Raw genomic sequence first — 23,576 nt, forward strand, 5'->3', positions numbered from 1 at the left:
GAGCGACACAAAGCAAATCGGCTTCTTCTTCCATGGTCTAGAAAAAGAATCGCAATCAAAGCAATGTCGGGGAACTGGAGATCTGAAATGCTCATGGCATGCACGTTCCCACGGCACATGTTGTGGGACCTGGGAAAAACACAATGGGGCTTTCTACTGAGTGAATGTTCATAGGGTTGCACAACAACCGACTGATTTATGGATATGTCTGCTTCATGTTTGAAAGTGATGGAAAGACAAATTTAGAACTTTTTGCATAGGCAGTGCCAGGCAGGGGGCAAGGGGAGACAAATGGCCCCCTAGACAAGTAATCTTCACTTGCCCTTTCATTGCTGGATCTCTGAAGTTACTTGAAGGAAAGGCATTCTTCATTTATAAAGAGTGCCTCTCTATCTATATCTATATCTATATCTATACACACACACACACACAAACACTCAGATCCCCTTATGTTTAAGATAGGAACATTAATGTAAAATATACTGGCTGACATCTTAATTAAGTGTGCATCCATGCTGTGGAGTGTCCCCCAATTAGTTGCACTGCGTTGGGCGCACAAGGGAGAATTTCATTGAACTCTGCTTTTCCCGGAAGTGCCCTATGTGTTACAGTAGTATGTTCCTGAAGTTTATGCAGTTCTCAGAGTCAGGAAGATATTGTCATGAACCCCAAGCCTGACCCCATAGCACCTGGGTCTGACACTGAGGACTTTGAGGATGAGGCAGTCAGGAACCCTGAGAGAGACCCCATTATACCAGAGTCTGACACAGAGGACTCACAGGATGGGATGGGATTCAAGGGGACCTCCACCCCCAACATCAGGGTCCCCTGTGCCTGCTGACCCCCCCACCCACCCCCCCGCCACACACACACATCTCTTTGCCTTTGACCTCTGTCTGACTCAGAGAATGACAGAGGCACCTTCTCCATAGCCAACACCTAGAAAAGAGGTCACTGGCCCTTTAAGATCTGGGGCATCTCAAGCTTGGGCGGGGCTGCGTTCCTGGCTGCTCCACTTAAAGCTTCTGTTTGCCACTGCTGCTTGGTGAAACAATGTTGTTGCGGATGTGCTTGGACTTGTTCTGATTTCCTGCTCATTTGGATACCTGTCTCCTGCTTGTTGTGACTGTGCTTGCTCTTGACTGATTTCTGGCTCCTGATTACCTTTGCCTGCTGTGACTTTGGCTTAGCTTGCCCCAGTGGGATGCTTCCTGGCTCTAAATCTCTGGACGGATATTTCCCCTGACACACCTGTCCTGCCCAGGTACAACATTTTTGTGATCCACAGGGTGCTTCTGGGGAAAGGAGAGATTGACAAAATTTCATGAACACATGCTTGCAATTGTTGGGATTTCTCTCTGAAGTGCAGCAGCATCCTTAGTTAAGATGTTGGTCACTCTTATTTCTCTTTCAGAAATGTCATGTGAGACAATCATAGGAACATAGGAAACTGCCATATACTGAGTCAGACCATTGGTCTATCTAGCTCAGTATTGTCTTCACAGACTGACAGCAGCTTCTCCAAGGTTGCAGGCAGGAATCTCTCTCAGCCCTATCTTGGAGAAGCCAGGGAGGGAACTTGAAACCTTCTGCTCTTCCCAGAGTGGCTTCATCCCCTGAGGGGGAATATCTTGCAGTGCTCACACATCAAGTCTCCCATTCAGATGCAACCAGGGCAGACCCTGCTTAGCTATGGGGACAAGTCGTGCTTGCTGCTACAAGACCAGCTCTCCTCTCCTTGCTTCCCCATCAGATATACTTTGCCCTTTCTTCCCACCTCCTGATATTTCTCTCTCTCATGCTGCCATTCTTTCTTCATGGCAAATGGCAGTCAAGGCAAGAGCAAATGGGTGAACTGATCACTTCAGCAGGGTCACCGAACGCTGCCTTATACTGAGTCAGGCCATCTGTCCATTGAGCGCCATACTGTCTGCACAGACAGGCAGTGACTCTCCCAAGTTACAGGCAGGAGTCTTTCCCAACCCTTCCTAAGGGTTTTTAAGAAACAAATGAAGACACCTCTTTTTAGAGAGGCTTTTTCATACTTTATATCTGGTAGGTTTCTTAGTTCTTCGTTTTTTATTTATAACTTTTTAAAAGTGTAGGCCCACACTGGAGACTGGCTGGTGATCCTTTTCAGTGACGCTGCACCATCCATGTGCAGATTATCATGGAAAAACCATCCCTCCACACACAACTTCCTTCCTCCCTAGACAGGCAGACAACATTTTCCATTCTACCCATCACTTTAAAAAAACAAAACACAACCTAGCTGAAATACACCATTCTCCCCCCACCCCCCACGCTCCAGCACATGCAATGAACAGGGTAATAAGATGGAAAAGCTGCAACATGTGTACTGTAAAATGTGAATAATGTAGCCCTGTTTGCTTCAGACGTGGACCCTGCTGTGCCTGTATGGTGTGCCTGGCCTTCCATCAGGGAGCCGGGTTGTACAAGGCGTTTTTTGTCCCCAGGCTCTTTCTGGAGCCAATTCATTCACACATCTGCCTGCCAGGTGTAACAGGCCACCAAGAGCAGCAGGTCGAGCACATCTGAGCCCTGCTGCAAACAGACGCGACTCCTACGCCATGGCAGCCCGGTCGGAATTTGGAAATAAAACTGCTCGGGCAGCCTCGGAAATGCTGAGCTTGGTGATTGATGGCCGCTGCTGGTGTTTATGAGGTTATCTCCGAAAGGTAGTTCCTGGCATACTTTGGGACATGAATGAATTGGCTGCAGGCCAGGAACGGCTGTGTGGGGAGCAGGGAGTGGAATGGCAAACCTGAGGCTGCTAGGACCCGACACACACTGGCAGAAGAGTGGCCGGAGGGCAGATGTGGAGGCAGGTCAAGCTGAAAGCAGAGGATGCGGGAGGGAGGGAGGGAGGTTTGCGGGTCCCTGCCTGTGTGTGTGTCTAGGGTGGCCAGGTCTGGAACCAACCAGAAAGAAATGGGGCCACCATTTTATTTACTTTTTACATTCATCTCCCGCTCTTCCTCCAAAGAGCCGAAAGTGGTGTACATGGTTATGTTTATCCTCACAACACCCCTGTGAGGTAGGTTTTAGGATGAGGGAGAAATGACTGGCCCAGAGCTGCCCCGCGAGTTTCATGGTTGAATGGGGATTTGAACTCGGGTCTCCTGGACCTAGTCCAGTGCTCTAACCATGGCCTTGTGCTGGCTACACATTGCCGCCAGATTCTCTTTTGTACTTCTGCAAACGGTAGAAGTTCTGTTTATGCAAGGAGGGAAGGGTCACTTTCTTTCTTTTTTTGGTGTCGGGAAATACATGATATGGCCTGGACTTAAGGTCCTCGTGTTGTTTGTATTTGTCCTGTGGCCTCAGTGCTTCCCACTGCAATGCCTGTTTTGCTTTGGGTGTGGTGGTGGTCTGGAAACCAAATCCTGTGAGGAGCCCTTGAGGGAGCTGGGTATGTTCGGACTGGAGCAGAAAAGACAAAGGGGGAGACGACAGCAGCCTTCAAATGCCTGAAGGGCTGTCGCACAAAAGGAGGAGCAGCCTTGTCCTCTGCTGCTCCTGAGGGCAGGATTTGAACCCATGGGTTGAAATGACAAGCATGCAGATTTAGGCTAGACATCAGGAGGCATTTCCAAACTGTAAGAGACAATGGAGCAGCCTGCCTCATGCCATGGCGGGCTCTTCCTTCACAAGGATGCTGTAGCATAGGGACATAGGAAGCTGCCATATACAGAGTCAGACCCTTGGTCCATCTAGCTCAGCATTGTCTACCCAGACTGGCAGTGGCTTCTCCAAGGTTCTGCAGGCAGGAATCTCTCTCAGCCCTCTCTTGGAGATGCTGCCAGGGAGGGAACTTGGAACCTAGATGCTCTTCCCAGAGCAGCTCTATCTCCTGAGAGGAATGTCTTACAGTGCTCACACTTCTAGTCTCCCTTTCATATGCAGCCAGGGCAGACCTGCTTAGCTAAGGGGACAAGTCATGCTTGCTACCCCAAGACCAGTTTCCTGCACTGAGCCGGGGACCTCCAAGGTCCCTCCCCACTCTAAAAGTCCACAATTCTGTAATATTCTTCCCTAGTGCTCCTGGTGAAGTGGCTGAGATGCTTCCTCCCACATCCACATCCAGGATGTTGTTGGCAGGCTGAGCACCAGCTTGGGACCTCTGAAGTCTCCATTATCTTGTGGGACTGAGATAATGTGGAAATGTTCCAGTGTGTCCATACGCTCCCATCTGTGAGACTCCACAGATCACATCTGGCAAAATCTTGGCAAGAGCTTCACATCTGCAAAGACTAGACCGTATCAGGGTGTGCATTTAGGCAGGGGTTGGATCAAAAGGAACCCTTTTCAAACTGCGGAGACAAGGTGTCCCACATTGGGTTAGCCCCCCGCCCCCATCTCAAAATGTGCACATTTATAGTCCAGTTAAATGGCATGTTATGCATATGCTTTGCACTGGTATGCTTGTTCTTTTGTCAACTAAATTGCAGCTGGATCAGGTCTCCCATGGATTGGGACCATGGAGTGGGGGGCAGGGTCTTTAACCTTTGTCTCTATTACCATCTGGATTCCTCCTCTTTGCTCTGCATATTTGCTTCAGAAGCTACTATTGTCTTCCAATGTAAGCTTCCTGTCTGGGGCGGGGGTATGATCTTAATCAGGACCTCATGGGGCAAAATATTGAAGTTCCCCCAAATGTCACTGTTCCAATCTATAGTCTGGCCTTTAGGCCTGGACTTCACATTCAGCAGAATGATGTGGTAGAGTCCTACCTTGGTAGAATGGACTCTTCTGCTTCAGGCTACTGGTGAGATCACTGTTCCCCAAATAAAAAGGGAGGGGCTAGGGAGGGACGTTTCTTCCTGATGTGCTAATGTGTTGCTTGCAGAGAGGGGTTTTGACATGGGGGGGGGCATCTAAAAACAATGTCCCCTGAGATGTCCACCATATGTCCCTGCTAACTTGGCAAAGAGGCACCTTTTAACGTGGTGATTCTCTTTATTTAGCAGGGGGAGAGTAACTGGCCCTCTCCACCCCTAGCACAGTACTTCCAGTGACTGTTGCTGGTGTGTATCTTATGTTTCTTTTAGATTGTGAGCCCTTTGGGGACAGGGATCCATCTTATTTATGTATTATTTCTCTGTGTAGACCGCCCTGAGCCATTTTTGGAAGGGCGGTATAGAAATTGAATTATTATTATTATTAATATTATTATTATTATTATTATTTCCGCAGTCTGTGACCACCACATTCTTTTGCGTGTACAGAGCAGGCCCTGGAGTGAGCCAGAGAGATGCAAGGCAAGAGTGTTTCTTCCTCGCATGGCTATGATGCTTGCTGGTCGTGCTGGGCAAATCAACAGAGCTGTTGTAAAGATAAATTGTTGCTCTGAGTTCTTAGAGGAACGTTGGGCTAGTAGGATAACAAATAACAATTTTTGATCCCAAATAATTTTTAGTTCAGTTGTTGTTGAAAATATTTATATACCGCTTCTCAGCTTAAAAAAATAAAAGTTCTCAACGTGCTTTACATAGCAAAAGATCACAGAACAAAGATAAGTTCCCTGCCCCCAAAAGAGCTCACAATCGAAAACAGGAAGCACAAGTGAGACACCAGCAAAAACCACACTAGAGGAGGGACATCAAGTTGGGTGGAAAAGGGCCAGTTGCTCTCCCCCCATCCACTAAATGTAAGAGGGCTGCCACTTTAAAAGGTGCTTCTTGACCTTGCCCAGTGGTCTTGCACCACAATTGCTACGTGCAGGGCTTCTCAAACGTGGGTCCCCAGATGTTGTTAACAGACAACTCCCAACATCTCAACCACAATGGCCGGCTGGGATTATGGGAGTTGTAGTCCAACAATATCTGGGGACCCACGTTTGAGGACCCCTGCATTAGCAACTAACGTGTAAATTTTGCCTTCACTTTTTCATACATCCTGACTGTCCCTATTTAGCAAACCTTGTGTTTTTCCTTGCCTGTCCCATTTTGTTACCTGTGGATGCCATGTTAACATGTTACTGTTAATTTCTAGGAGTGTCGTCTTACAAAGTTCAGCTCCTGCCCAGGGTCTTGATATTTTAGATTCTGAGCTGAGATGGGGTGATGATATCTCTTGCCTGCAGTGCACAAACATTAAGGGCACTATATGGTGTACACCCCACCGTTCTACTCTGCAAATACTGAGGAGTATTTTGCACTGTGATATATAGGAGCACAGGAACATAGGGAACTGCCTTATACTGAGTCAGACCATTGGTTCAACTAGCTTAGTACAGCCTACACCAGCCCTGCTCAACTTCAGCCCTCCTGCAAATGTTGGCCTGCAACTCACATAATCCCAGGCTATCAGCGGCATAGCTACTATTGGGCAACTGACGTCAGATGCGGGGGGTGCCGGTTTAGCTTTCGAGCGGGGCCATGTGGCCCTGTTCAGGAGTTAAATGGCTGGCGCTGCATTCACTGCATTAAATGGCCAAACGCAGCACTGGCCTGGATCTAACTCCCGAATGGGGCTGCTCTCCATTTGGGAGCCAAACCATACCCCCCCGTGTCTGACATCAGACGCGGGGACAAGGCTAACCCCCGCGTCTTGACATCAGACGTAGGGAGCGGGGTCATCACGGCAGCTGGACACGGGTCATCTGTGGCCTGGCTCCGCTAGTGCTGGCTATTGACCACTGTGGCTGGGGATTATGGGAGTTGTAGTCCAAAAACAGCTGGGAGGGCAAAGTTGAGCAGGGCTAGCCTACACTGACTGGCAGCTGCTTCTCCAAGGTTTCAGGCAGGAGTCTATCCCAGCCCTACCTGGAGCTGCTGCCAGAGATTGAGCCTAGGAGCTTCTGCATGCAAAGGAGATGCTCTTCCACTGAGCTACAGTTCCGTCCCCAAATGTGGCATGTGTGGCTCCTTCCATGACCTTACCAAGACAGCACCAGCAAGGTGGCTGTATCATGTGCCTTAGACCATGTTCTGGGACCCAATGGGATCCCAGGTGTGGGGTTCAGGAAATGATCTTTTGTATGAAAATGGTGTTACAAATGTATCCCTATTTTTTGTGTGTCAAATGTTGGCTGGTACGTTTTTCCTATTCCGACTTGTGATAAAATGAGGATTCTTCTACTTCACAGCAGTAACTCTGAATACTTACTGACCCAGGAGGTGTTAAATACCATCTATGGTAACTGCTTTGGGAATTTTTGTTGAAGAGTGGTGTATAAATATTCAATGTATTCGTAGGCTGCAATCCAGTGCACTCTTACTTTGAAGTAAACACTGCTGAATACAGTGCTTCTGAATAATCATGCATAAATTTGCACTATTATTGAGATTAGATATGTGTGTGTGTGTGGATAAATAGATAGATAGATAGATAGATAGATAGATATGGTGTGCTCTTCTGTGCACTTTGTGGAGCCTAGAGTCAGGAGGTTAGCGAAAGCTCCAGTTGCCTGACCATCTTGTATGGCCACAATTTAGCTACAAATATTTGGCTAGTTAAGATACTGATGCAACCCGAGCGAGGGCTAATCCACATTATCCTTTTTGAAGCTTGTTTCAATCTGGGTTTGTTTGCTTTTTACTCTGTGCAGCTCAGCTTGATTTAGCACAGGAAGTCAGTGATTGTTCAGGTGAACAAGTCCACATCAGACATAGATTGCCAATGTGGCAGTCAAAATTTGTGCAAAGCAGATTTGGCATATACCCACTGACAAATGTGCTGGCAACCCTGGCTAGATGGACATATGGTCTGACTCAGTATATATGAGTATATATATGAAACGGTATATATGAAACTGTATATATGAAACATATGCTATATGGCAGTATATATGAAACTGCTATATGGCAGTTTCCTATGTTCCTATATCACCTGCCACTGGGCACTCTTTCAAATCATGATGGCAAAAGAGAAACCATCACTGGCTACATCAAACTTCTCCCTGTTTTTCTGAATGGACTATTATTTGGGCCTGCATCCCAGCCTTATTAAAAAAAAAAAAAGGACAACATTCACCATAAAGGAAGCAGAATGGGGTTTATTCTGACAATCGACTTTAGGAATATGTGGGGCTCACTTTGAAGCAGGGCTGATGGAGGTCCTCTGCACTGGGACTATAAAGCAGTGGTTAATTCTGAAAAAGAAAAGGTATACCCTCTGGCCTCAAATCATTCCCCTCTAAGCTCAGAAGTCTGTGGCTGGGCTGTTCTCAGTGGAGGACAAACACGCACTGCACATGATTAGATGTGCTCCCATTCTAATTATTATCATCACACAAGTTCAAGGGCTGGCATGGAAAGGAGGGTCGAGGCTAGTGCTAGCTCAAATTAAGTCCTACAGCAAGGTGGTACACCAGGCCTACACTTCTATAGGGTGTGTAGAGCTGTATTTACCTATACTTCAAGGCAGCCATAGGCCAGACAGATGCTGTACCTTCTCCAGCCATGTTTACACAGCGGGGCATTTTCATTGCTGGTATAATAAAGGAATTGGTTTTTCATGCTTAATTTGAGATGAGGTTGGTTGGTGTCAAGTCTTGGAAGCTGTTTTATAAGCTTGTAGCATTGTGCCGTGGAATTTGGGTTTTCTGTATTCATGCATTATTAGGTGATGTTTTTCTCTGGATATGAATAGTCTGAAGAGAAGGTTAAAGCTTTCATAGAGTGCCCTTTCCAATTTAATGTGTTATTGCCCACAGTCTTTATTAGGAACATAGGAAGCTGCCATATACTGAGTCAGGCCATTGGTCTATCTAGCTCTGTATTGTCTACACAGACTGGCAGCTGCTTCTCCCGGATTGCAGGCAGGAATCTCTCTCAGCCCTATCTTGGAGATGCCAGGGAGGGGACTTGGAACCTTCTGCTCTTCCCAGAGTGGCTCCATCTCCTGAGGAGAATATCTTACAGTGCTCACATGTAGTCTCCCCTTCATATGCAACCAGGGTGGACCCTGCTAAAAGGACAAGTCATGCTTGCTACTACAGGACCAGCTCTGCTCTCTAGTTAAGGCATGTCTTTTTAAGGCAACCTTGAGCCTTATTGACAAGCCCACCAAAATGACTTTGATAGTGGATATGGTAAGATTTTGGAGTCTTGCAGTTTCCCGACTTGGTGCTTCTTTCAAGCCAGAGCTCGCTGCAAACAGGTTCACAAGTGCAAGGGCATCACTTAACTACTTGGAGCATAGGAAGCTGCTTTATACTGAGTCAGGCCATTGGTCCATTTAGCTAAGTATTGTCTACACTGACTTGCAGCAGCTCTCCAGAGTTTTAGGCAAGAGCTTCTTCTCCCTTTCCCAGCCCTACCTGGAGATGCCAGGGATTGAACCTGAGACCCTGCATGCAAAGCAGATGCTCTACCACTGAGATATGGGGGGGCATCCCTGAGCTGCACCCCCATCTTGATGACTCTCACAGTCAAACGTGTGGACTGAGTCCATTGTGTTTGGAGTTGGAGTGAAACGCCAGCCCTGATGTTTGATTTGTGTTGGAAGTCCTCCTGACAGTCATCCCATGGGCTGAAATCCAGCCAGGGATGAATCTCTTGGTGTGAATCAACATAAACCACAGAATCTGTTTTCTGTGCTGCCCATCTGCCTGGAAGAAGAAAGCACCTCTGAGCACGTGCAAAATTCCAGTAGCACCCAAGAACCACAACCGGTCTGCACCTACCTTAGATGTGTGTGGTGAGTGGCTTCCAGATTAAACGGCATGACTCTCAGGCAGGTTTGAGCCCCAGAACCTCTCCGTTCAGAAAGTGCCCAGCTTGGGGAGTTGAGTTAGCACCGGGCCTCTGCTCTTGCTTGCCTGTGAATTGAGGATCTGGTGTTTGGACAAGAAGAGGCTTTGAAGTCCCCCCCCCCCTCTGCTGAGCCAGCTCTTCCCCTCCATAAAGCCATTAGGCTCTTGCTGGTGCCAGTGCTATCTCTCGTCCATCTTGGCTGCTTGCCCCACCACAGCTGCTTGCAAACACAGATCTCCTGCCCTAAGGGTGGGGGGGGGACCATTGTGAGTGAGCAGGGTTATTAGAGGGAGTCCTTTTGAAGAGGAGGTTTATTTTCAGGGAGGGTTGTGGAGGGGAAACGGTTAGCCTCCTGCCATAGAGGCCAGGTCATTTCCGGGAAGGCTCTGCATGACAAAAAGAAACCACGGCTCTTCTCCCTTTGATCTGGACCCTGCCTGCACACCTGCCAAGGAGCCTCCTTCCTCGGCAGACAAGGAATGTCTCTAGGGTGCCCCCTAATGGGCTAGGGTCAAATGGCTCGGAGTCCTCCTGTAGGCTGAGTTAAGGGGTATTTGTTTGTTAAATTTATACCCCACTTTTCTCCCATGGTGATGGACATGGTTACGTTTATCCTCACAACAACCCTGTGAGGTGGGTTAGGTTGAGAGAGAAGTGACTAGCCCAGAGGCACCTGGGAAGTTTTGTGGCTGAACAGAGATTTGGACTCTGGTCTCTCTGGTCCCAGTCCAGCACTCTAACCACTCCTCTGGCACTCTCTTTCTCTGTTCCAGGGGGAGAGAGGCTTGGATACTCGGAAATTATGACATGGGTTAGTTAGCCCTTAAGCCTCAACTACATTTTATACACGTATGAAGCTGCAGTCAGACCATTAGCTCATCTAGCTGGATTCTACGTGCTGTGTGAGAGGCAGTGCGTGTCCAAGATCCCAGAGGTCCTTGCCACTTGTCCTCAGTCGTTAACCTCTACCTGGTTTTGTCTGAATGGGCTTTTTGCTGTTTTGCTCTGAATATCCTAGTCTAGGTGTTACGGTTAAATTTCTATCGCCATGGTTCCCTTGTGCCTGAGATTTGTCAAGCCCTGATGATCATAGTATCATGTCTCTTGGGACTGAAGCATCAATGGCTGAGACTCATGGGATTATTTATTTATTTATTTATTTATTTATTGCTATTGGGATTCATTCCTAGTAGGGAAAGAGCACATATTGCCTGTGCCTTATACCTGCGGGTTGCCCATGTCCCAAGAACACTGGCCCTGCTTTAGTTTACTGAAAAATACACACACCTTTAGGTGCTTCTGAAAAGACCTGCTTACAAAATGTTTGAACACAGAGAAGGTCCAACGATCTTGATGACTCATTTTGAAAATTATTGCCAAGATTACCTATTCATCCAACCATGCCCCAGATAACTAGCGATAACAGCAGCATCAACAAATTGTTCTGTAGCCTCGTTGACAAAGGATGTTCCGGTATGGAACAAAACGGAAAACAAAAGCCAGTATTTTTGTTCTCCTGGTTAATCATTAAACAGAGAGAAGGCTCATGCTTTCCTGGAAGATCCTGCCTTTTGAATTGGAAGACCTAACCCTAATCTCAGCTGATTTCGTTGTGTGTGGTAGCGGGGGAAGGACACTGCCGATGCTACAGGGCATATCCCTCTTGGTTGTGAATGTCTGAGTTCCCTTCTATTAAACTAGCTTCCAGGGCTGAGCCCGGCCCCTGCCGCAAATCAAATCCTGCCAGTGGAACATCTTGGAGGGAAGTGAGTGAACTGTATAGAGGTTTGGTGTGGAAAGATGATACCCTTCAGGCCTCCCTCTCCATGTGTGTTTTTGGGATGGAGTCAGTTGATGATTAGCCATGGAAGGAATAGAGGGGGGATTTTCCTGCTTTCCCTCCTCATTTCAGAGTACTGCTTTCTCTTCTCGCTTGCCTCCCTTTCCCCTGATGGCGGTCAGGCCTGTTGTAGGACATCTTCTCCCACCAAGCCACCGTCCTGTACAATCAGAGCAGGGCAACATCACAGAGCATGCTGGGCCACCGTGTGTACATCATGCACACAGCCACACATGATAGAACAGTGTTGCACCTCAACATCCTTTGAGACACGAAGTCATGGGCTCCCCAGCTTGAGGCCCTAGATGTTGTTGGGCGACAACCTCCACCATCCCCAGCCACAATGGCCTAGGTGGTGGGGGGTGATAGGGAGTTGCAGTGCAACAACATTGGGAGCACCCCTGCTGTAAGGGATCCCAGGCTTGGATTGGGCAGTGCTTCATGGGCAACCCTGAATACTGTGCCAAGCAAGTCCTTGCCTTTGTGATGAGGTCAGAAGCCCTCTTGGTGGCAAGACTTGACTTGAGCCATGGCTGACCCCCAAGTTTTTCCCCCACTGCCACCAGCACTCGACCCTGCAGTGTATGCAGAGAGTTGAGAGACTGGCCTAGAGTCACCCAGTGAGCTTAAAGGCCGAGGGCTTCTTTGAACCCAGGACTCCCCATTCCAGCTCTCCAATCCCTCTGCCACACGGGCTCTATAAGTCTTGCCCCACTTTGCCCCTTTTAAAAGAACACCAAGCCAAACCCCTCCTTGCGGGTGCATAACTCTGTCTGAATCGGGGCGCTCTGTCCTTGGGGCCCCTGAGGGAAGGGTGGGGCCTGCTGGCTGGGGAGCGGCCGGCTCGTCTTCACCCTCGGGTGCATCGTGGGGAGTGCCTGGTGGTGATCGCGCTCGCAGAGGAGCCAGAGAGCGGGTGCGCAGAGACCGCTTGGTTCTCCCTCAGGTCCTTCCTTGCCGTTCTTCTGCAGCAAAGGCACGAGGCTGGGTCTGGGCGGCGGGCAGCCTTGCTGGGGAAAAGCAGCGGGAGGCGGGGGCGTCTGAACACGTGTAGAGTGTGTGTGTCCTGGCAGGCAGTGGAGAGGGACTAGGGAAAGAGCGCCCACCGAGAGCGCGGGGCCGGGGGGGGGGCGGCGGCGTGGCGCTGGGAGCCAGCCTTGCGCCCCGCGCGCTTCTCTGTTTGGAGAAAGTCCCCGTCGCGGCTGGCTGGCCGCCCCCCAGCGAGTCTCGACCGGTCCGGCTGCGTGCCCGACTGTCCTGGCAGTGCCTTCCTAGGGCGGGTGGCCGCAGTCAGTGGCGCGGGCCGGGGAGTGGGGAAAGGAGGAACCCAAGCAGAGGGTCCTCCTGGCCCTTCCTGGAAGCCCAGCAGCAGGTCCCGGGAGAGGCGGACACTGGGGGGAAGGAGGGGGCGCAGGAGTGGGGCTTGGCTGGAGGGGGCGCTCCGCCGCGAGCCTCCCTGCCGAGACCCCTCCCTCCCGGACTCAGGCCTCCCTTCCCGTCCCGTCCCCTCCTCTGTCTCGCAGGCTGCTGACTCCCCTCCCTCCCTCCTCCCTCCCTCCCTTGTCTTTCAGGGAGCGCTGATGTTGAGTCCCAGCCTGGCCGCGCAAAGGCGCGGGAGCCGCGGGAAGCGCACCATGCCAGGGACGCGGCTGCTGCTCAGCCTGGCTCTCTTCTGCGGCTGCACGCAGCTCCTGGCCGAGGCCAGCTCCTGGTGGTGAGTGTCCCGCCGGCGGCGGCGGCGGCTTCTTTTCTTTGTCCTGGGTTGTGCGCGCGTGTGTCTGAGTGGGAGAGTGTGTGGTGGGTGTGCGCGCGGAGGAGAAGGAGGAGGGTCGTCCAGGCAGCAGAAGGGACCCTGCCGGGACACCTCTCCCCCCCGCCCGCGCCCCGCATTCCCCGGGAGAGACGCAAAAAAACCCCAACAAAATAGGTGCACGTCGTGTTCTCTCCTCTTTAAATAAAATGAATTTAAAAAAAAAAGAAAAGAAAGAAAAAGCAAGGACTCTCTACAGCTTCCCACTTGGGAGAAGCCCAGCGCACCTCTGGGGGACGATTTGCCTCTTCTCCGGACAGAAAGCCCTTGGAGGAAAAAGCAGGGGAAGGGAAACTCAGGAAAGAAAACTTCACAAATCCCCAAAGTTTTGCTGCTCCCCCCCCCCGCACTCCTCCTCTATCAAATTCGGCCATCCCATCCCTGTCCTGCCAACGTCCCGAGCGCGTCGCCTTGAAATCAGTTTCATCCTAAGCGAAGGGATCGAGCTCCTCGAAGCAAGAGGATCTGCTGCCCGCTAGTGCAAGCCAGAGTTGCTTAGAAGCAAGCCCGGAAGGAAAGTGGTTTGGTCAGAGATTTCCGTGCAGAGCCCGGCACTCTGTTGCTGTGAAATGGTCTACACGTGGGGTGCTGGTTTACCCAGAACCCAGACTGAAGGCAAAGCCCTCCCCCCTCCCCGCCAGTCAACCCTGAAACTCTAATAATGGAGGGGAGGGGGTCACTTTCCGAAAGCTGGTAGGACTCCTGTTGGCTCTGCTGGCTTTATTAATTCCAGAAGAACTGCCATGTTGATCTATGCATCGGATGGAGAGGGCTGTTTATTTATTTATTAAAAGGCTAAGCAGTTAGCCTTGGGGCACTTCAGCTCCAAATTGGAGAGCCCCTGAGTTAGCCACTTTGGGTCCTCTCTCCTAATCAAGGAAGCCTTCGGCCTCTTACCTGTTTCACCCCCAAGAGGTTCTCTGTGTGGTTTGACCAGGAAGAGGGTCTCCCTGCCAGCAAGATTGTCTCTACCTTGTGTGGGGCCCAGGGCAAAAACAATTTGCAGGGACTGCCCCCCCCCATGAATCAATATTGTTCCAGCCCTGCCAGAACTAGAAGAGTCCCTGTGCTGCAACATGGGGACCCTGTAAGTGTGTGGCCCTGGGTGACCCCTCCCCAAAGCCCCTCCTGCCTTCCAGCACAGACCTAGTTCTTTTATACAAAGCACCACAAGTCAAAAAAAGTGGGGGAGGGACTAGGAGAGAGGGCAGAGAGTGTGTGTGTGTGTGTGTGTGTGTGTGCATGCAAGCGAGTGTGTGTGTGTGTGTTGCTTTCTCATTCACAAGGTCTTTCCCATTCCAGGTCCTTGGCGATGAACCCAATCCAGAGACCTGAGATGTACATCATAGGAGCCCAGCCTGTCTGCAGCCAACTGCCGGGACTGTCCCCAGGCCAGAGGAAGTTGTGCCAACTCTACCAGGAGCACATGGTCTACATTGGCGAGGGCGCCAAGAACGCCATTAAAGAGTGCCAGTATCAGTTCCGGCAGAGGCGGTGGAATTGCAGCACCGTGGACAACACGTCTGTGTTCGGCAGGGTCATGAGCATAGGTAAGGAAGCAGGCACATAGCTAGGGGAGAGTGGGCACGTGTCCTCCCCTCTTGCCGGCGGCCCTTGCATATGCCAGCCACACCCTCTGCATGTGATGTCACATGCAGGGGGCATGGCCAGCATCTGGAAGGGCCAGCGTGGCCCTCCGGAGCTCATTTCCAAGCCGGCTTCTTTGTCTGCTGGGTTTTTTCTTTCTTCTCTCCCTTGCTCCAGGCGAGGGGGAGAACAAAAAGACACCCTGCTGACAGTGAGCCTGGCTGGGAATGAGGCTAGCTGGAGCTCAGGGGTGGGGGACGAGCCAGGTGGCACTCAGGAGCTGGGCGGCTCGGGTTCTTTGAACCGGTCTACCCAATTATAGCTCTGCCCCTGAAAGGAAAGGGCCAGAGGGGAGATGAGGAGGGGTTTTAAGGAGAGTGGGATGTGGGCATGGGGGCCGAGGGGCTGAGAGCCTGGGGTCAAACGGGGACTCTCGATTCAGAGTCATGGAAGTGAAACATTAGAAGCGGAGAAAAAATGGAGAAGTGAACATTTGAAGCTCCTACCTGAGCCAAGTCCATATACCTCAGTCTTGTTTCAACTGACTGGCAGCAGATTTCCAGGTTTTAACATGAAGATCTTGCCCAACCCTACCTGGAGATGCCACGGACCTTCTGTATGGAAAGCAGGTACTTCACCAATGAGCGATGAAACTTTCTTCCTCATGTAGAGGATATTAAAACAAGAGCCAGTTTGAGGGCAGCGTCGTTGTTCCAATTTTCAACAAAGGTCCTCAAAGCAGTTTATAGAAAAAGAAATAGGATGGCTTCCTGTCCCAGCAGGGCTCACACTCTAACACACACACACACACACACACACACACACACACGACACCAGCAACAGCCACTGGAAAACAGGAAGCTGCCTTATACTGAGTCAGATTATTGGTCCAGCTAGCTCTGTATTGTCTACACTAACTGGCAGTGGCTCTCCCAAGGGGAAAGCTAGTCTAGGGGAGGAGAGCTGGTCTTTTAGCAGCAAGCATGAATTGTCCCCTTTGCTCAGCAAGGCCCACCTGACTACATGTGTGAGCACTGTAAGATATTCCTCTTAGGGGATGGGGCTGCTCTGGGAAGAGCACTTGAATGCAGAAGGCTCCAAGTTCGCTCCTGGGCATCTCCACATTGGAGCTGAGAGAGACTCCTGCCTGCAACCTTGGAGAAGCCTCTGCCAGTCTGTGAAGATACCACTGAGCTAGATGGACCAATGGTCTGGCTCGCTTCCGATGATTCTCGGCAGAGGTCTTTCCCAGCCCTACCTGAAGATGCCAGGGATTGGAGCCCAAAGCCCCACTAGATTCCAGGTGACATTGGTGCAAGAGGGAACAGGGATGAAGATGGACACCAAGAGAGGGGTGGCAGGGATAGGGGTGTAGCCGGAGAAGGGTGCAGCTTCGAGAGCAGAAGCTCCATAAGTGAGCCGCCTGAGAGAAGAATCATAGGAATAGACAGATCGGGGTAGCCCAAGGTATTAGGGTGCCTGAGGTGTGAGGCTCCAAGTGCTGCCTTGGCCCACACCCTGATGGGAAGCCCGCTCCCTTTCAAAAGACTCATGCCTGCTTTGCACATGACGCAAGGGAGATAGGAAGGTTGCCAGCAGCTGCCTTTTCTCTCCTTGTGCTTCTTGCCAGCTTTGCAGGGAGGAAAGGCACTCCGTCTGTTGCAAAGCTTGCCAGGGCCCGTTGGGTCCCAGAGAGCTGCCCTGATGGCAGTGGCAAGGGGGATCTTGCCACCCTGCTGGCCCTCCAGGAATCTGCTGCCTGAGGCCACTGCCTCACTTCCCTTCACGAAACGGCCGCCCTGAGACAGATGGCATTTTCAAAGGTCATTTGGTCCCACCCCCATATCATACCTTTCTGGCCTCAGTCTGTGTCTTTTAAGGAAGTAGGTTGAGCACTTATAAAAGGTGTACCTGGAACTGCAGCTCACCACTCTGTGGAGTACAAAGGACAAATGAGCTGAACAGAGACTGTGAGTCATCGCAACTGTCTGTGGCTTCCTCCTGATCAATGTGTCAGGGGTTGGAAGTGTGAGAAGTTTTTCTGATTAGAGACTGTCTTGTCTCTAATGAGGGAGTGATGAGTGACTGAGAAGTTTGCAATAGACCTGTACTGCTCTCCCTGTAGCGGCATAAAATAACTACCTTTGCGTTCTGCCTGCTGAAGAGTTTCATGTAACTCAGAAGCTTGTGTGATAGAAATTGATCTGCTAGAATGAAACTGATTGTGTTTTAGAAATGCAAGAAAGAGAGCATAGCTTGTTGCTTCGCTCAGGGTGATTTCCCTCTAAAGATATTACTTCTGGGTAGGGGGGGAAACTCCCCACATATATAGGAACATAGGAAACTTTCATATACTGAGTCAGACCATAGGTCCATCTAGCTCAGTATTGTCTTCACAGACTGGCAGCGGCTTCTCCAAGGTTGCAGGCAGGAATCTCTCTCAGCCCTATCTTGGAGATGCCAAGGAGGGAACTTGGAACCTTCTGCCCTCCCTAGAGCGGCTCCATTCCTGGAGGGGAATATCTTACAGTGCTCACACTTCTCATCTCCCTTTCATATGCAACCAGGGTGGACCCTGTTTAGCTAAGGGGACAAGTCATGCTTGCTACCACAAGACAAGCTCTCCTCTCCTAATACTGTAACACATTGCAAACACATGTATATTTTACAATATATACCCATATGAAACCCGCTACCCATTGTGACTTCCTATTTCATGCATGCACAGAAAAATAGATACATGTGCTTGGTCACACATTGCAGTATAGACATTATTTTCTTATACTGAAGTGATAATCAGTGTAGGAAACTGTCTTATGTGAAGTAGCCCATATAAGGTACCACTGCATTGTTGCTTTCTTACTTGCTTTGTATCTCCTAGGTGCATATTAGTCACAGTTAATATTTAAACACTTATTGGTCCCAGTTAATATTTAAAATGAGTTGTGCTAGGGCTCAAGGCTGTTTAGAACATATACTTGCTGCACCGGAATTCCTGAACTCCTCATTCTAGATCTGCAAGGGAAATGCACTTTGCACATGTTCAGAGGCACTCTTGATTATTTGCCATGTTCCCGGGCTTAGCCTTGACATTCAAAACTGATTCCAGGTGCAGCTCTGGCTGTAGCTAATCCCTGTTTATTATGTGTACATGTAAAAATGCTTGAGTAAAGAAGCTCCAGGGAAGCAGATTCCAGAAATTCCCTAGGTATCTTATTCCATTGTCCATATGTTTGGAGGGTAAACACACATCTGGAACACTGTCTTAGGGAGCAGGTTGAAGGGGGAAGTTGTAGTGGAAAGCAGCATTTGAGGACAGGGTTAAGCGTGGCACAGCCCTTTGCTTTTCTGCTAAAAATGTCTTTCCTGAACTGGCTTTTCTGTAACAGCAGATTTTGTTAGACACCCAGGTGGGAAGGGGGATTCCTTATCCATTCGTAATGCAGGCAGATTCCAAAGTCTGATCCCCCTCTTAAGGGGAGCATGAAAATACTGTCCTGGAGAAGAAGGTTGGCATCCAACCGGCATGTTGGGCAGGATTTAGAGGCTAGCTGGTTGCTTGGTTAGGTTTTTTGAGGCTGGAGATGAAGCATGCTGGTGAGAATGAAACCCACAAGTGAATTCTGCTCCCAGCCCTTCCCTGAACTCTCTGCCTTGAGTCTATTCTCTGTTGCTGATTTGGCCATTCTAGCCAAGAAACACCTGGTACTCCCAACAGGGAAGCCTGATGCTGCTTAGTTGAGAAATGCCACCTCTTTGGGTTTTTCTGTAAAAAGCACTGGGACTGTGCTTGATTCTTCATCACCCTCTCCAAAATATGACATATTCTGCCTTGCTTCACTTGGCAAGGAAGAAGGGCAGCCCGGAGCATGTCTCCAGGATCAGGGCAGCAGGGAGTTTAGCCCTGCCCACAGAGAGAGAGAGAGAGAATGAATGCGGGGCTACCCCAGGGTGCTGTTTGCTGAGCAGTAAAAAAGCTCATTGACAGGTCATTGTGGGACTTGAATGGACTGGTGGGAGCTGGGTGCATTGTCCCAAATCCGTTTGAAATGCGACTCTCCAGTGGCAAGGAATGGAGAAATCTGGAGCAGGCTTGATATGCCCGACTGTCAGGGTAATAAAGGCAAGGTGTCAAAACTATAGGCACCTCCCTAGCTCCCCCTGCATTTCCCCTCCTCTGTTCCTCCACCCCAACAAAGGCTTCCCAGGGCTAGAAAAGGCCCATCCAAACTCTTAACCATTCTGGGAGGAATTAAGGCATTAGTGCTATGCGCACACAGGATTAGGAGTACACTAAGGACACTTGGGATGAGAGTGAGCCCGGTGGAACCCAGTGGGACTTACTTCCAAGTAAACATGCACAGTTTGAGAAAGCCTAGCCTTTAGATACTTTAGTTTTCCTAGGTAAACTCTTTCCTTGTACGTACTTCATTTGTGCGATGGAAATAAGGGATCATTGCACAGAAATTATAGGGAACCATGTATCATTTGGGGACCTGTTTTAGGGCAACACTGGCTACCTTAGATGATGCTGTAACATAATTTATTTACTTTCCACTTATATTCTGCTTTTCCTCTCTGATATGAGATCTGAAATCAGACTGCATTAATATGAAAAAACAATCCCAATAAAACAGCACAATAGTCAAAATACTATCTGAATATTCTTGAGACGTTGTTGTTGTTCTCCAGGGTGCAATCTGCAATTTAGCTTTTATGTGAAATAGTACTTTTAAGGGGGGGGGCGTTGTTTTTAAAGAAACATGTTATAGATTTTGTTAGGCTAAATTTACAGGAGAAATGATAACAGTCTTCAAATATCTGAATGGTTGTTACGTAGTAGAAGGAGCAGACTCATTCCCTGTTCCTCTAAGGGCAGGACTAAAACTGATAGGCTGAAATTGTGAGGAAGCAGATTCTGGCCAGACATTAGGAAGAATTAACTGTAAGAGCTATGAGATTGTACAGCAGTCTGCGTCATGGAATGGTGGGCTGTCCTTCACTAGAGGTTTTCAAATAGAGACTGGACAGCCATCAGAAAGAGATGTTGTAGCACTTTCCTGCACCAAGCAGAGGGGTTGGTCTAGAAGACCTCCAAGGTCCCTCCCAATTCTAAAATGCTGTAGTTTGATATCTTCTGTTTTTCAGGGGGGGGAGCGGTGATGGGAAATCAGATAACTGTTCATATGTACAGCTCACATTTTGTTTTCACTTGAATCATCTTAATGCAATGAAGAATGCAGCTGGTTAATATAGACATGTTCGTTCATCCCAAGGAAGGAAGATTTGTTTTAAAGGCATGGAATTAGTTAATTAAGTGTGAAGTTCTACATACAAATGCAGTTTGACATAGTTGCCTTTCTGGGACTAATTTTAAAAAAGGCAACTTTAGTTTGAATTTCTACAATTAGGGTTTGTTTATTTATCTGTTTATTTGTGTGTTTGTTTGAAGACTAGGTTTTGTTCGGCTGATGTTTACAGGAGAACAAGGTTAAGACCATTGTAATATTGTTTACAGTGTGATCTGTAAGGCTCTAGAGGGGGTTGAAATGCTAAGCATGCCACTCAGGAAGGAAGTCCCATTGAACTCAGTGGGCGTCACTTCTGAGTAAACATGTTTGGGATTGGAGTTTTAGACATGTTTTACAAGGGACCTTCTAATCTGGTGGTGTTGTTGTTGTTGCTTGCACTTGTAATCTGAATGACTAGAGTGAACAATACACTTAAAACTCTTCTACTTTCTGTCTTGCCTTATCCACAATCCCTAGTGGCATACTGCAGATTAAAAGGGGTTCTTAGTGTCACTTGTGAAAATGTCCTTAATCCTATTGGAGAAAAAAAAGGCAAGGAGTGAGATTTTAAGCACATTTGTTTGGAAGTCAATCCAGTAGTGTAGCAAAGGCGAGACATAGGGGTGCTTACCCCAGTGACAAAATTGACACCCAAGATAATATATATTAAAATGTTGAATTAGATAATGTTTTCTTTTTCATTTGGACTAAATAAACATGTTTTATCTGGCATGTCCAACTTCAGCCATCCAGATGTTTTTTGGACTACAACTCCCATCATCCCCAGCCACAGTGGCCAGTAGTCGGGGATGATGGCAGTTGCAGCCCAATAGCTGGAGGCTTGAAGGTGGGTACCCCTGATAAACATAAAGAACAGTTCCCCATCGGCTTACTTCCATTTATGTTTTGGATGGAACTGTTAACATAAAATACACATTTTTTTCTCTTTCAGAAATCTAACTTGGAACAAATTGTCTCCACCCAGAAATGCACTTTGGCCCTTCTATGCCCCCACTTCCTGATACTGTCGCCAGGGATGTGCACGAACCAAGGTTTGTGCACTGGTTCAGCACTACAGGGAGGGGAGTGGTGAATGGGATCTTTAAATTTTTTTAAAAAGAGAGCAAGTCCTCACCTGCTCTCTGTTGCCACATTAATAATAATAATAATAATAATAATAATTCAATTTCTATAGCGCCCTTCCAAAAATGGCTCAGGGCGGTTTACACAGAGAAATAACAAATAAATAAGATGGATCCCTGTCCCCAAAGGGCCCACAATCTAAAGAGAAACACAAGATAGACACCAGCAGCAGTCACTGGAGGTACTGTGCTGGGGAAGGATATGGCCAGTTACTCTCCCCCTGCTAAATAAAGAGAATCACCACGGTAAAAGGTGCCTCTTTGCCAAGTTAGCAGGGAACATGCATCTTCCTGCTATGGCAGCACTCATCCCAAGAACCCAGTCGCGGTGCCAGCATACACATGGTGTCTGCGCATGTGCATAGTCAGAATGGAGTTGCTGACCATGCAAATGGCTCCTGCGCATGCACAGACATCATGTGCGTGCTGGTGTTGCATGCGGGTTATGCAAAGCCCTGCCCAGCCATTGTTTGGATCCAAAGCAAGGAGTCTATGAGGCCCCTAGCAAAGTAAGGACCTCCTCAAGATCCTGCTTGCCTCTCCCCTCCCTGCGGTGCTGAACTGGTTTGGACCTGTCCAGCCCAGTTCAGCACTGAACCAGTGCAGGGACCTTGGTTCGTGCACATTCCTAGTTGTCACTGGTATGCTGTGTGCGATTGCTGCTTCCCACTTAACCTCTGTCAGAACATAAACACACAAGAAGGGTTCTGCTTATCGGGCCAAGCATCTGTTTATTTTGGTCCTGCGTTCCATGTCCAGCAGCTTTCTGGGAAGATGACAAGTAGAGCATGAAGGCACCTGCCTGCCGATCACAACAGTTGGTCCCTAAATCTAGTATTCAGAGGTACATTGCTTTTACTCATGATAGTTCTATTCAGCTGTTGTTGCTAATAGCTGTGTTGGGAACTCTTTCAAATCCCTGGACAATTTCCGTGTTTACTGGACTTCTGAACTGTAGGACATTTTTTTGTGTGTGTGGGGGGGGGTCTTGGGCTTTTGAGAATGAGGTGGTCTGTTGGGAGTTACAATAGCATTGCAACATGAGTGCATTCTTTTTAGTTTAATTCGGCACTGCATGAGGTCTCATCTAGCCAAGAGCTCTGTAATATCATGTTGATTAGTGAACAGATCCATATACAGCCTAGTTTATGCAGAGCCCTGCCCAGCTGCTGTTTGGATCCAAAGCAGGGAGTCAACATGAGGCCCCTAGCAAATTTGGCTCAAAGGAATAAGGATGGGGGTGTCTGATGAATTAGAGGAATCAAAAACCATCTATCTCCCCATGGCAAATTCTACCTTAAGATTCCAAGACCATCATTAACCCAGCACCAAATGTCAGAGAGGTTGGGTCGCCAGATTTTGGCTCATTATAGAGCAAGTGGGGATGACGGATAGAGCTGGGGTGGGGGATTGTGGGGGATGGAGTTCATATCAGTGGTTGGTAATAGATAGAGCTCCAAAATGATGACTTGTTCACTGTGACTCCAAAGCACTTTTGCTCCAGAGCTGGCTGGGGATAACTCTATGCACATGAAGAGATTTGCACACACACAGGGGTCCCTGATGCTCATTCTATATCAGCTTCTGCTGTTGTGGAAGGGTGAGGATCGAAAGGGGCAGGGCTCTTGGCTCCTAGATAACCCTTCCATTTGCAGTCAGTCTATGCTGGCTCAACAGCTCTTTCTTTGAATTCTTGTCTGGCTAGACCTGGGTACAGGCAGACGCTTGTGTGCAGAGCTTTGGATCTGAGTGCCTCTGTCGGTCTCAAGCAAAATGTAGCACAAGGATTCTAAACTTGGGTCCCCAGATGTTGTTGGACTACCATCACCCCAGCAATAAACTGGGGTTACATAAGGACATCCCTGCTGTATCAGGCCCAAGGCCTATCTAGTCCAGCATCCTGTTTCACACAGTGGCTCACCAGATGCCACTGGAAGCCTACAGCCAGGAGTTGAGGGCATGCCCTCTCTCCTGCTGTTACTCTCCTGCAACTGGTATTCAGAGGCATCCTGACTCTGAGGCTGGAGGTGGTCTATAGCCCTCAGACTAGTAGATGTTGATAGACCTGTCCTCCGGGAGGTTATCCAAACCCCTTGCAGTAATCAGCCTCCCGCAAGTTAACCGCAAGTAGTAAACCCCATGCAAGTAGTAAAGTCTGTCCTGACTGACAGGCGGGTGAACTCC

At 48.9% G+C, this 23,576-nt stretch overlaps 1 protein-coding gene across 2 annotated transcripts in view; it reads left to right on the forward strand.

Annotated features, from left to right (window-relative positions):
• Window positions 1-23,576, forward strand: part of WNT5B (Wnt family member 5B) — a 156,081-nt gene that overhangs the window by 113,212 nt on the left and 19,293 nt on the right. The window contains exons 1-3 of one of the 2 annotated variants that reach the window (XM_053255877.1): window positions 1,058-1,264; window positions 13,134-13,276; window positions 14,675-14,922. In XM_053255877.1, coding sequence (XP_053111852.1) covers window positions 13,143-13,276; window positions 14,675-14,922 — 382 coding nt within the window. In that variant the 5' untranslated portion in view covers window positions 1,058-1,264; window positions 13,134-13,142. Of the gene's footprint in view, window positions 1-1,057; window positions 1,265-13,133; window positions 13,277-14,674; window positions 14,923-23,576 lie in introns of those variants that run through there. The other variant, XM_053255876.1, reaches the window with a different exon arrangement.

Source organism: Hemicordylus capensis, chromosome 5 (genome assembly GCF_027244095.1).
Source record: "Hemicordylus capensis ecotype Gifberg chromosome 5, rHemCap1.1.pri, whole genome shotgun sequence".
Classification (NCBI taxonomy): domain Eukaryota; kingdom Metazoa; phylum Chordata; class Lepidosauria; order Squamata; family Cordylidae; genus Hemicordylus; species Hemicordylus capensis.